We start from the raw sequence: 14565 nt of genomic DNA, 5'->3' as shown, positions 1-14565 counted from the left end.
AGACTTGATCGAGTCTCATCAACCATTATCAAGCCGACATTGCTTCAATTGCGGCAAGTTTGGGCATCGGATGGACCAATGCAGGTTCCCGAGAGGGGTACTGTGCGAAAACTGCGGTTTTCGAGGCTATCCGTCAAACAACTGTCCATACTGCGTAAAAAACGCGTTGGTAGCGAGCCAAAACCGCCGCCCGCTGAACCCAAACTACTAAGCGTAAACTCTTCTTCGTATTTTCAACCGGCTTCGGAGAATCTTTATTCGGAGACTCCGGCGTCGTACACCATTACGTACCCACGTGCGAACGACAACCGTCCTTACATATCGGTTGACATTTATGGGATTACTGTTTCTGCCCTTTTAGACAGTGGAAGTAATCTCACACTCATAAATGATGCAGTGTACAATAGAGTTAAACCCAAAAAACTGTTTCCACTGCCAGACCCACCCAACCTGCGAACGGCGAGCGGAGAAGCGCTCACGGTCCGTGGGAAGGTCTATCTACCATTTTCATGGAACGGTGTGGTTCGGGTTGTGCCAACGCTAGTAATTCCAAACCTAGCTATCAATTGCATTTGCGGAATGGATTTCTGGAAGACCTTCCGGATCCAACCCACCGTTGTAGGGTGCGCTATGGTTGAATATACCGGGGCAGAAATCACTCCGTCTCCGTTGCGTACACCATCTGTCCTCTCTGCTTCCGAGCAGAAGACAATCGACAATATAAAATCCCTTTTTATTCCTGCTCGTCCGGGAAAACTGTCCACCACTCCACTGGCGGAGCACAAAATTGAGCTCGCTGAAGAATGGCGGAATAAGCCTCCGGTTAGACAGTTCCCGTATGTCATGTCTCCAAAAACGCAAGGTTTGGTGTCCGTAGAGCTGCAAAGACTGCTCGACGCGGGTATCATCGAACCCAGTAACTCTGATTGGTCACTAAACTGTGTACCAGTCGTCAAACCTCATAAGGTTCGGCTCTGTTTGGATGCGCGCAAGATTAACGAAAGAACTGTTCGTGATGCTTACCCCTTGCGGAACCCCTGTCGAATCTTAGGCCAACTTCCGCAGGCGAAGTACTTATCGACGATTGATTTGTCGGAAGCTTTCCTTCAAGTTCCACTTGAAAAGGCTTCGCGGAAGTATACGGCCTTTAGCGTGCAAGGTAAGGGGTTGTTTCAATACACCCGAATGCCCTTTGGCCTTGTCAATAGTCCGGCCACGTTGGCTAGACTGATGGACCGGGTTCTGGGCCACGGTGTATTGGAGCCTTATGTCTTCGTTTACCTCGACGATATCGTCGTGGTAACGGAGACATTTGAGCATCACGTCCAGCTCCTTCAGGAAATTGCACGCAGATTAAACTGAGCCAACCTAATGATAAACCTGGAGAAGTCTCAGTTTGGGGTGCCGGAAATTCCCTTCCTTGGGTATCTTTTGAGTTCTGAGGGTCTTCGTGGGAATCCTGACAAGATTCGACCCATTGTCGAGTATGAAAGGCCCACCACGATCACAAAACTCAGAAGATTCCTAGGGATGGCGAATTATTACCGGCGGTTCATCCCAAACTTCAGCGAGACTTGTGGGCCTTTGTCGGATCTCCTGAAGTCGAAAACCAAAATCATCGGCTGGAATGAAGCCGCAGAGGGGGCGTTCTGTCGCATCAAGGAGCAGCTTATCAGTGCACCGATTCTGGGTAGCCCGGACTTCTCCCGGGAGTTTACTATCCAGACGGATGCTAGCGATGTAGCTGTCGCCGGAGTTCTCACTCAGCAGCAGGAGGATGGTGAGAGGGTGATATCCTACTTCTCCCGGAAGCTCACCACCCCGCAGAAGAACTACCACGCTGCTGAAAAAGAGGCTCTGGCCGCTCTCCTCTCCATCGAAGCATTCCGGGGCTACATCGAGGGCTACCACTTCACCTTGGTGACGGATTCGTCCGCCCTCACCCACATTCTTAAAACGAAGTGGAAGGTCGGCTCTCGATGTAGTCGGTGGAGCTTGGACTTTCAGCAGTTTGACATGACAGTGGTACACCGGAAAGGAAAGGAGAATGTCGTTCCGGATGCCCTGTCGCGTAGCATTGCTGTAGTTCAAGATTCACCAACTTCAGTATGGTACACTTCTCTGATGGAGAAGGTTACCCGCCGGCCTGACGACTATGTCGATTTCAAGGTCGAAGACGGCAAACTTTACAAGTTTATCGCCGTCAAAAATGTGCCATACGACTCTCGGTTTGAGTGGAAGCAAGTTCTGCCAACCGGGGAAGTTTCCGGAGTGCTTAAACAGGCTCATGATGATAAGTTTCATCCCGGTTTCGACAAGACGCTAGCTCTTGTCCAACAGCGCTATTACTGGCCCAAAATGGCCAAAGATATTAGAGCCTATATACAGGCCTGTTCAACCTGTAAGGAGGTCAAGCCTTTTTATGTCCAAACTACCCCGGAAATGGGTAAAATGCGCTGTGCTTCCCGACCGTGGCAGATTATTTCCATGGACTTCATTGGGCCACTGCCACGTAGTCGAAAGGGAAATCAGCATATCTTAGTCATTTGTGACTATTTTTCCAAGTGGGTAATGATTCAGCCGGTGAAGAAGCTGGATAGTTCAGCCATGTGTGTGATTTTGAAAAATCAGTGGTTCTATAGGAATTCTGTCCCTGAAATCATAATTACCGACAATGGCAGCTCTTTCGTTTCGAAAGAGTTCAAGGAACTAATAGACCACTTCAAAATCACGCACTGGCTGAACTCCCGCTACCATTCCCGTGGAGCGCGTGAACCGTAGTATAAACGCGGCCGTCCGCAGTTACGTCCAAGAGGACCAGCGAATATGGGACACCAAGATCCCGGAGGTGGAGCTGATGCTCAACACAAGTGTTCACTCCTCCACGGGATTCACACCGTATTTCATTACCCACGGACAAGAGCTAGCGGAACAGGGATCCGACCATCGTCTTTCTCGATACGGTGAGGAACTTTCTGCGGAAGACAGGGAGGAAAGACGCAAGCAGATGTTCACCAAAATCCATGAGATTGTTCGCAAGAACCTTGAAAAATCTCATGAGGTTTCCAGGGATCGCTATAACCTGCGAAACCGTACTTTCGCGAAGTCGTTCACGGTAGGTCAATTGGTTTACCGAAAGAACATGAAGCAGTCTTCGGCTGCTGAAAACTACAATGCCAAATTAGGGCGGCAGTATTTACCCTGTAAAGTCAAGGCCAAGATTGGCTCGTCTTCCTACGAGCTGGAAGACCTCAGTGGGAAAAATCTGGGCATTTGGCCAGCCGTCCATCTCAAACCCGGGTGAACATCTGCATCGCCTTTCTTCCCTGACCTCCAATCTCGAATCCCCTAACAAGGATTCAATAAGTCGGTGAAAATATCCGAATACTCACCTATTTGCTTTCTTGTGTTTCTCATTCATTCATGCCTGTCCGCCGTCGTCGTCAGAACCATAATATTTTGTTTTTTCCTCCTCGTCGACATTGGTCGCATCATCTGCTTCTTTTTCCTCTTTTTTCCGTTCCCCATGTTTACCCTTTTAACCAGGGTCGAACTAAGGGGAATGTTTACCTTTTTCATAACGCCTCCCAGGTGGCGGATTTTGATCGATTAGTTCGTCGGTCCAACCGAGGGGTCTACAGCGACATCGCTAGGCTTCCTCAAAATTATTTGGAATAGGGTACCCTAGAATCTTAGTTTAGCATATATAGCGTGTGAATGAATTGTATGTTGTCTTGGGAAATCAAGTTTTATCCCAGACAACCGTATGAATGAGATGAATGTATGAATGAATTCGTATGAAAGGTGGGGGGAATGAATGTGTGAATGAATGCGTACTTTTAATCCCGAGAAAATCTCGGTGATGATTCTTAGAAGAGATTTCCGAAAAGTTTATTTTCTCTCCTAATAGTAGATTAGTTTTAAGATAGGCTATAATTGAGTTAGTTTAAAATAAAAGTTTAATTTATAAAGATTTGATGATGAGAGGATGGATAAGAACGCTTTTATTCTGACGAACCTATATTCTGGAAGGTTGTATTTTCCAGATTCACTTATTATTTCGATACAACTCAATCATTGTCCTCTTATATCAGCTTATGGTAATTAAAGAGTGCAGTGGTCAGGCTCGCTCTGCAATTTTATGTAATTTGAAGGAAAAGAGCCTCCTTTTGCGATCAATCATTGCTTCAAATTATCACTTAAATTGCAGGGGAGAGAGCCACTGTAGGAGAACTAGCTTTCAGTGAATCTATCACGAATTCGAGAAGTAGGACTTCTGCTTCTCCAATTCGATCGTGGATTGTGAAAGTTCGCCTCCCCCGGTAATTCCTTTGATCTTAAACAGTGACTACTAATCTCGAAAAGAAGAGCTCCCACCGAGGAAACAATCACTTTTCCAGATTGGAAGTCACCAACAAGAGAAGAAGGTTTACTGCGAACTAATTACCCTAAGAGGAAATAAGATTCGTTGTTTGGCAGCTTAGCTTATGGCTGAAAGTTAGGTGATTTGGTGGAAAAGAGTTCCTCTCTGCACGGAAAAATCATTCCACTAAATCAAAATAACCTTCAACTAAAAGAGAGCTGCCAAAATAAGAACTCCTAACTTGACCTTCTCCTTCCAGTGGACAGTCTCTATTATTAAGTGTTACGTGATTTTGTGGAAAAGAGCTCCTCTCCATGGACAAATCATTGCACAAAATCAATCTAACACTTAACAAGAGGAGGGCCACACTGACCTTTTTCCCTGACCGATTTCCTTTTCAGTGGACAGTCTCTATCATTGAGTGTAGAGTGATTTCGCGGAAAAGAGCTCCTCTTCATGGAAAAATCATTTCGCGAAATCAAATTACACTCAATGAGAGGAGGGCCACAAAATTCCTTATTCCTATATTCCCATTCCCAACTTCTCTTTAAAAAAAAACAACGTTTTTTTTATTCTGGAGTGGGGGATGAATGTAACCTCTCAAAATGGTTACATTTGTCTTTTTGTAAATATTCCCTGTAAATAGTTTTGTTTTGTCTATTATTATTATTATTATTTTATTATTCTTATTATTATTCCAATTATTACTCTTATTATTATCCCTATCATAATTATTATTTTTCTTATTACTACCCTTATTACTATTATCATTTTTATTGAAATTACGGCTGCTAAAAATATAATGAATTTAAAATTGAAATACCTACATCTAAAATAAAATGAAATTAAAATGTGAATAAATAAGAAATATCGAATGCACTTCCCTTGAACACCCCTATCCCAATCATAACGCCTACTACCCACACACCACCAACAACGGTGCCAAAAACAAGAAGGGAGAACTGACAGCGCCGTTGGTAACCACCCGAAGCCAACGGAGGAATAAAACTGCTCGTCACCATTGCAGCAGTCCATTAGGTGAACGCTCTTTTCACCGTCGGTTGTGTGAAGCCTCACTAAAAAGTTTCCTTTTTTCTTTATTAGTGAACGCCAAAAAAGTTTCGGAAAAGTAGTGTTGCGTCCTCCATTTCGGTAGTGCCGGTCTCGTGGAAAAGCTTCAGAGAAGAACAGTTATCACCGAGTGAAAAAGGTGCCGAGGCAAATCTACCAGTGCAACACAATTTGAATGTTTTTTCCGGCCAGAGTGTACCACTCTCCCTCCATTTATTATCCCTTTTGGAGGATCGTGAGAAGATTTGTGCCAACCCCACGGCGTGCCATTAGCCACTTTTGGCCCGTTCATCCGTTTCCAAGATAAGGACCAATTAGTCGGCTGTACGACCGCCAACCTGGCCAGTGGTTCCCAAAGGAGGATTCGACGTTCCGGAAATTCATCTGGCTGATGTTCGGGGCCCGGTGTGCCGCTTCTTTTGCTACCATGCTACGACCATCTAGCTTTGAAGGAAGACCCAGCCGGTGTTCCGGCATGCCCCGAAGACTCGGTGAACCGAAGGTTGGATGTCCTCTCCAATGATCATCCATGGTACACGAGCGACGGTAAACTGGTATGTGATATCCCATTATACCCCTTTTTCCCCTTCTTAAAATGAATATTAAAACAAAAATTGAATAGATAATGTTAAATTGAACTAAATTATTCATTATTTCACCAAGCTAAGCCCTGAATTTCCTCCATCTTGTGAATTCGGTAGTGTCCACCTTAGAAACGTAGATTTTGACGTAGGACTACGTCCAGGTTTTTTTTTTAAAGGGAAGTTCTTCCGCTCATCTCTCCCAATTTCCTCTTGGAGCAGCATAAACGACCCTGAGGCCCAGGACAAAAGCCCGGTTGGGGACAATAGTGGTTCCCAACCTAAAGAATCTCTAACAGAAATCAAAATTGAGAAGAAGGAAATATTTTATTACTCTCAGCCCACAGTTCGAAACGATTTAATAACATACGTTCCATAAGCTTACGTAAACATAAAAGTAAGCTTATAGGTCTTCGACTATCAACTAAAGATGGATCCTTACCAGGTTTTAAAATACTTACTACTTTAACAAAACGCCACCACGTGCGTAGCTCATTGTTTCTGAGCAAATGGAAGAATTAGCATCCAAACCAACATCAAGGGTAGGTAGATATTGATTCATTCTTCCCCATAGCGTTGTTAAATAACATGAAATTCCATCCAAATGCTCAGAAACAACGAGCTACACAAATGGTTACCAATGGCTTTTAGGGCGAGATCAGAAGTTATGCGAGAATTGTAGTTGCCGTTACATTATCTGGAAGCTATAATCCGTATCTGTTTACGCCGAAAAGCACTATTTTATTTCGATCTCACAATAGCAGACCGCAGTGCCAGTTTCGTATCAAGCGATGGCGAACGACAAAATTTGTCGAAAATGCTCTGGGAGAGTTGATTTGAGCACCGATCTTTTCACCGTCTGCGAAGGAGAGTGTGCATGTTTTTTCCATGCAGTATGTGTTGATCTGACTGAGGATGTTTTGCAAATCATCTCCGGCAATATAATCTGGTTGTGTGACCAATGCATGCTAAGGTTCCAACAGATGAGAGGCAACCATCAACTCCATTCTAAAAATGCTGAAACGGTTGTATCGAATACTATTAAGCAGGAGGTGATGACGTTGAAAAACACGGTAGCAGGTATCATGCAGACGCTATCGAAAATTTTCCCCGAAGATTCATCGAATAGTTTGAAACCATGTCACTCAACACCGAAATCATTTGACGCACATTTGGACGGATCGGATGCATGTGTTACCAATACAGATCATGTGAATGGTGATGATAATCTACGATCATGGTGCTCGACGGACGATACCGACTTCTCGTTGTTTCTGTCGAATAGGCCTTTTCATGTGACAGATCCGTCTATGCATTTGTTTACATCGGTGGAGGACCGGTGCTAACACGGGCCTGTCATTTTCATAGAAAAAATGTCAAAGTGCTTCCCGATCAGCTGATTTGAGACGTCATTTGAATAGGCCTATATAGACGTGAGTGTCACCGAATCGGACGTTCATCGGATGGTTGCTCGTTCTCTTCGAACATATTATATTGATCGGATCGACATCGTTAAACCGACATCGAATTGGAATGGTCGCAGGGCGCTCGATTATCTTTCGTTTAAGGTAGTTCTCGATCGAAAATTTAAAGCTCGTGCATTAGATTCATCAACTTGGCCATTGAAATCACCCAATATATAAAAAGGAGAAGGAATTTCTTTTAAAATACATTTAATTTGCGATAAAGAAAAACTTACGTTGGGAGGTAAATAGAAACAAGCAATAGAAAATTCAAAACCATCTTTTCTAATTGAAGCGGCAATATAATCAATTTGTGATTGTATTGATATATCCAAATATTTAAATTCAATATTATTTCGTATTCCAATCAGAACTCCTCCATATGAATCACAACGATCTTTTCAAAAAATTTTGAATTGTGGGACACGTAAAAATTTAGATTCTGTTAGCCAAGTTTCATTTAAACAAAAAATATCGGTGTTTAAGCTTTTAATCTATCGAGTTTGTTAATGATGCTGCGACAATTCCATTGTAAAATATTCAAACTATTTGTATTTTTTGAAGCCATTAGGATGAAAATAAAGATGCAATGAGTGGTCCAAAATTATTCAATTTATCCAAAATAGAAGCCACAAAAGGTAAGATAATTTTAATATTTTTTTTCCAAGAATCACTAAGACCTAAAAATTCAACTAACTTCTAAAATATTCGAAATGGAATTATCGCTACCTTAATTTTTTCTATCTCCTGAAGTATTATTAGTGTTTGAATCAACATTGTTTGAGGAGTTATCAACTTTTTGAAAACCAGGAATGATTTTGGGGGTATTGGAAGCATTGAGTGAAGGAAAATGAGTCTCATAAGAAGTAGATGGTTGAGGTTCAAAAGTAGGAATAGATTTTCTTGATGAGTTATTATAAGTTCGCTTTCCTTTGTTCGGAGGTTTGTAAAGAAAATTATGTTGTTTGTTACAATCGTTATAATCGACATCTGGTAATAATGCAAATGAATTTGAAGTACTAATATTATCATTATATCAGCATATGATAAAAGATTTTTGTTTTTAATTTTTTTATTCAATTTTGATTGATGCTCAATATATACAGATCATTCTCTCAAACTAGTATGTTTTTGTCTACAATAAATACAAACATCAGAATTTTTCTTACAATCTTCCGATAAATGAAGATCTCCACATTTGGAGCATTTCAATTTATTTGAACAAAAATTAGATGTGTGGCCGAAAAGAAGACAACGCTCACAGTGCATGAGCTTGGGGTAGAGTCTAACATGAAAAATGACGTTATCAATCATAACATAATCTGGGAGAACAGATCCAGAAAATGTTATTTTTATACAATTAGATTGAACATATTTGGATTCATTACTACTAAACATTAATTTTGATAAACAATTACAATCTAAAATACTAACAGGAGCAATGGATTTGTTTTTAAACATACCAGTACCATTATTCCTAATGACGTCACAATTTAAATCTTCATCGTATATAACTCCATTAATTTCACAAGAATCACATGGAGCATACACACGATAAGAATTTACAAATAATTTTGATTCTAAAAGAAAGTTGGCATCCTCTCGAGATGCAAAAACTACTCTTAATTTGTCGAGAGAAATTTTCTTGATTTAATTTTTTTGTAAACCTCAGCAGAAATCAACAAAACATTAATAGGTCTCTCCTTTTTTCTAAAATAAACTACATAGGGAGCCGGATCCTATTCTTGGCACTTTAGATTCACTTCGGCAGTGGGGTTTTTTGAAAGCTACAGAGCTAATATTTGGCCACAATATGCGTCGTACTAAAGTGCTTCTTATTGCAAAGTTTCATGCAATTCGGCCAAGAAAAAACCCCCATGCCAAAGTGAATCATGGAAGTGCCCAAGTAGCTCTGCACCCTATGGACCCGGAAAAGTGGATGGATAAATTTTAATGCGGAAAGGTTTAACTGAAGGGGTTTCTATAGAATGATCATTTTCATTTGAATCTCCTTCACCTGAATCAGTTTCCATAATTGTAAATAAATTCAAAACAATAACTAAATGTTAGATAGGAATAGATAAAAAGAAACTATAATAATAATATAATAATGTACTTATCAAGCTTTCAACAAAGAAAATGTGTAGTTGGAACCATCAAATTGAAGATCCAGGAATCTTATAAAATCCAAAAATCTTGCCGCCACTCGAACAGCAATACTCTTGTCAATACGCCAATCAAACTTGAAAGCAACCGCCAAATCAACGCACAAACAAACGTCCCAGGAACGTAGTCTTCAAATCTTCCGAGAATCAGATCCCAAACGCACGCAAGTCCCAAGATTGCACAACCACTCTTTAACAAATCCAAACGATCCAAATACGGTCCTTGAAACACCTCCTTACACGTAAATCCTCACAATCGGAAATTATTGAAAAAATCGTTTCTGAAAAATGGAGAAAAAATGACAAGCAGAAAAAAGACCATCCAAGCCGGTCAAAGCCTACTTACCTTTTTAGAGTTCACACTTGTTGCATTGAATTATGTAAAAAACTCAATTTCCGAAATTTTGGCGTTTGATGCCAAAATTATTATTTGGAGATATTTTACTTTTAAGTCCACTCATATGCGAGTAGATCGCGAATGACTCTTTTAAAAATTTGACCGCTAACAAATGACTAACAGGGTCCAATAAGTAACTCAAGATAGAATATTCAAGAAAATCATCATATATTTTCCATGTAATTAGATTTGATTTCAAATTAAGAGGTACTCAGTTCACTCTGGCTGAACAAAAATTGAAGAAAATGGTTTTCAGTATGGTATGGCAGTATGTGTTTCATGATTTCAAGAAATTCAAGAAAAAAAAAATTAAGACGAGTGGTTCATATCATCGCAATGCATGTTGAAACGCATGTGACAAAAGTTTATGTACTACAAATGGAAAGGACTTGTGATTTTCCCATGAACTGGCCACAATTTAATGATGGGGAACTATATGAACAATAAATTAGTACAAGCCATCCTGAACGTATTCTATGTGGCTTTCTCTTGGTGGATTATTTATTTTAACAGAAATTATGTTGAATCAAAGCCCTCACGTGTTCAAAGATTCAAAAGAGACCATAATAATGTAGTTACAAAATGTGACGATCGAAGAAAACCACGAATTTGTTCTGCCAGAGCGCACCAAGTTACTCGCATTTAGCGCACTTTGGCTGAACAAATTCATGAATCTTTATGTGAAGTGGACACCAGGAATGGCACGAAATTCATCATTCCCGCTGTACATGTAAATGCTTGTGCTCTTTGTTTTGAAATAGTCGCACAAACTCAAAGTTGATTGATTTTTTATGACTGTCTGTTATAACCCTATAGGGACAATGTAAAAAAAATATGAATCGGGTTTTCGAATCCGTGTCTTTCGAGTGGTGATTTCGCGTGCTACCTCTCGGCCATTTCGAGCTGTTGAATCGAGAGCGAAAACCTCAAAACAAATTATGCGCACTCTTATCAAAGAAGCTTGATGGCGAAAACGTCATTTTCTGAACAGCTAAAGCGCACCAAGTGCTCCAAAATTATCCAGACAACATCAAATAAAAAGGTCGGCTCCTGCATGAATCCATCAACATATTACATAAAAAGCAAAGGTGAGAGCAGAGCTGTTAAATGTCATGAATATCACGTGACTTTGACAATCGAATATTGCTAATATCATCCTTTCCTGTGGAAAATGTCATCGTGAATTGTTTTTCCCGATGCATGCCCCGGGCCCCCCGAGAAATGAAAAAATTAAAACACAATTCAATTAATTTATTATTATTTTCTACATTGATGATTTTAAATTTAAAATACAAATCGGTTACGATTTCTAACATATGTATTGACATGAGATTATATTATTTTAAAGTAAGTATAAAATTAAATCGCATAGAATTGAATTTTCCAGTTTCAAGGGAAACACTGAAATTCGCTGATCAAAAAGTCAAAGTAATATCAGGAACAAAAAAAAAAGTACATCCTAAAAGTTACTAGAATTGAAGTTTATAAAGTTTCCTTCTCAAAAATATTTTATTAAAAATTTCCGCGCGTTCGGACATAGATTTTCCAGCTTTTCTTTATGAATTTCCCTAACGGTGGAAAATTTTTTTCCAGTTCATATTTTTTTTTGATTTCTGAGAAAATTTGCTTAAATTTTCATATAAAAACTTTGTTTCTACAATGTTTCGTTCTTGAGTTATGATTTTTCAAAGAAAAGTCTTATATGGCACATCTGGACATTTTTCACAAAATTGGCAATAACTCAAAAACGAAAAAAAAGTGCATTCCAAAAATTTCAGTGATTAAAGCTTATAAAATTACCTTCTCGAAAATATTTTTTTGAAAATTTTCCACGAGTTCGGGCATAGTTTTTCCGGCTTTTCTTTACGAATTTTCCCAACGGTGGAAAATTTTGTGGAAAACTTTTTCCAGTTCATATTTTTTTTGGATTTTTGAGAAAATTTGTTTAAATTTTCATATATAAAACTTTGTTTCTACGATGCTTCGTTCTTGAGTTATGATTTTTCAAAGTAAGTAGTGTCAAGGGAAAACAAAAAATTTCCACCTGAGTTTTCCGGAAAAATAGGCGACCCTGAATTTTTCTCAATTTTTTTTTATTCATATATCCATGAGCCCTGTCTGTGGAAAGAGTTTAATTGAAATCTGAGACCCTTCGGCCCAATTTGTACGATAATAAAAAAAAATCCCCATAAGCAAGTGAATTCAACTCTCATGTAAAAATTTCTAATTGCTATGGCAATTGAAATGTAGTATGTTGTAACAAAATGTTAATGAAAGTCTTTTTTTGTTGTACTAAATTAGGATGATAGTGTTGTCTATCACAGAATACCTAGATATAAGAAATGAATGTAATGTTTGGAATGATACAAACAAAGAATTTAAAGAAAATAAAGGATGCGGACCCTCAGAGAATGAGGGGGTGACAATGTTTTTGATTTGCCATTCTACCCGGGCTTCAACTAGACAACTACTCCTTTAAAAGTTTTATGAATGCCGCATGTCCATGTTTAAAATGCTCCTGCATGAAACTAATATAAACAAAAGGTCATAAATGCAAATGATTATGCCAAAAAACACCACACTTTTGCTGACATTTTTTGGATAAACTTTGAAAACCCATTGCGCCCTCATTCGTGACTAACCCTAGATCGACGGCGTGGAATATAAATTCAGATGACCTTAAATTTATCTATTTATTGCACTGAATGCAAATGATTTAAAACGTTGTTTTGTCAAGGTCCGCTCACAGACTAGTATCGATTATTCTGGTTGCTACTTAGAAGGAGCCCAACCATCACTCTCACTGGTCATTGGTTACCACTTGATGCCTAAATGCTGTTGATGGGTCCCACTTATGTACGATTACTTCAAGTGGTTTTTAACGGTGCATACCCTGCCACCACGGACAAACAGACGTAACACGTGGAACAAATTCAATGTGATTCAAATGTGATCATGTTGCACGAAGTCCTGCTCTCTGTATCAAGGCCTACAGAAGGCGCGCCTCTGGATGTGAGGATTGGTCGTTAAGTGAATCTTCTTCTTCTTCATTCTGGCGTTACGTTCCAATTGAGACAGAGCCTGCTTCTCAGTAAAGTGTTCTTTTGGGTGCTTCCACAGTTATTAACTGAGAGCTTTATTTGGCATAATTGTTGCATGTGTATCGTAAGTTCCCAGTACGTTCAATGAGTAGTCGATGGAAATTTCATCAGTGTTACGTCCGTTTCCCTATGCCACCACTGTACAGCAATAGATGTTTCACTTGATCGACTGCAGCACTGCACCAGGTATGGATGGAATCGGATAAGCCCAAACATCGTTGCTGGCCGATAGTTATCGTTTGAGTCTTCAAAAGAACGGATCAATTAGGCGGAACGATGGTGATGTGCAGTAACAAGCGAGTAATAGTAAGCCGTAGAAAAACTAATCCACGAAATGCAGATAGTGTTTATCCGGTGTAATTGAATGTGGCTCTCCAAGACAAGTGTAAGATGTGGAACCTGTGTAGTGAGTAGCAAGATTGTGCTTTGCAAGTTGTCATTCGATTAACTTTGCACAAACACTTGATTGTTTTTCTTATCGTTCTTAAGTACCTAGCCCATTTAAGTGATGATACCTAAGAATTACAGGGGTATCAGTTGCCACTTGATTGCGGTTATGGGAGGCACTCGAACAAGAGTGATGAGGGTGTTATCAAAAAAATACTCGTTGAGCTTACGTACTTCGAGCTTGGCGTTTTGGGAATTTACGATCCCAAGTCGCGGGTGTTAGTGAATGGATCTTCCTTATCGTGTACGGCTCGATGCACTTCACATTGACACACAAGTGGCAGATTTTAGGGTTCGGTTGACGTCCCCGGCCCAATCCAGCTTAGTGCAAAAAATACAAATATGACTAGAAGTTGAAAGTCATTAACCGTCAGTCAATCGGAGTTTGTTGAGGCGTAAAGGTGGTCGGTTGAATTGTTCAGTAAGCCACTCTAGGCTGGCTGGAGAAGTTATGTGATAGAAGAAGGCACCGGGCCAACAATAAGTGTAAGGAAAAAAAGTCGTGAAAGAAGGCATCATCGACACGCGGCTTGCGTTCGTTCAGTTGGTGGGTTTTGGGAGGAGAAATTATGTGATTGAAATATTTAATAGAACCATTGTTGAATAATTTGTTTACGGCAAGCGTCCGTGTTTGTGCCGAGAGTGTTTTTTTTTTCAATTGAAGAACGAAGAGAAGGAAGGAAGTTTAGTGAGAAGTTTTTTTTTGCAGAGATTCCAGGTTCAGTGTTTGAAGCCCTGTGAAGTAATCAAGCGTGTTAACAATATCCGATGAGCTGAAGAATTTTGTCTTGGACTGTAAAAGATTGGCAGGGAGATACGAAAAATACTAACGATGAGGGTAAGTACGATTTTGCTTGGTAATGATATGTGAAGATTAATCTTTATTGTTGTTTATTACTATAAAAGTACCCGTTAATAGTTTAGTAAATTAATCATACGTTGATTTTTTTACTTTAAGGTGGAGGTGCATCCAAGCC

The 14565-nt window shown here is 39.8% G+C and overlaps 1 protein-coding gene across 5 annotated transcripts in view; it reads left to right on the top strand.

The window, feature by feature from the left end:
* The first annotated feature begins 13373 nt into the window (after window positions 1-13373).
* Window positions 13374-14565, top strand: part of LOC5571788 (angiotensin-converting enzyme) — a 43989-nt gene continuing 42797 nt past the window's right edge. The window contains exons 1-2 of one of the 5 annotated variants that reach the window (XM_021856956.1): window positions 13374-13526; window positions 14298-14426. In XM_021856956.1, coding sequence (XP_021712648.1) covers window positions 14421-14426 — 6 coding nt within the window. In that variant the 5' untranslated portion in view covers window positions 13374-13526; window positions 14298-14420. Of the gene's footprint in view, window positions 13548-13765; window positions 14427-14565 lie in introns of those variants that run through there. The other 4 variants (XM_021856950.1, XM_021856943.1, XM_021856938.1 and 1 more) reach the window with 4 other exon arrangements.

The sequence above is a fragment of the Aedes aegypti genome, chromosome 1, assembly GCF_002204515.2.
Source record: "Aedes aegypti strain LVP_AGWG chromosome 1, AaegL5.0 Primary Assembly, whole genome shotgun sequence".
Lineage (NCBI taxonomy): Eukaryota > Metazoa > Arthropoda > Insecta > Diptera > Culicidae > Aedes > Aedes aegypti.
This window is presented reverse-complemented; position numbering and strand designations above follow the sequence as displayed.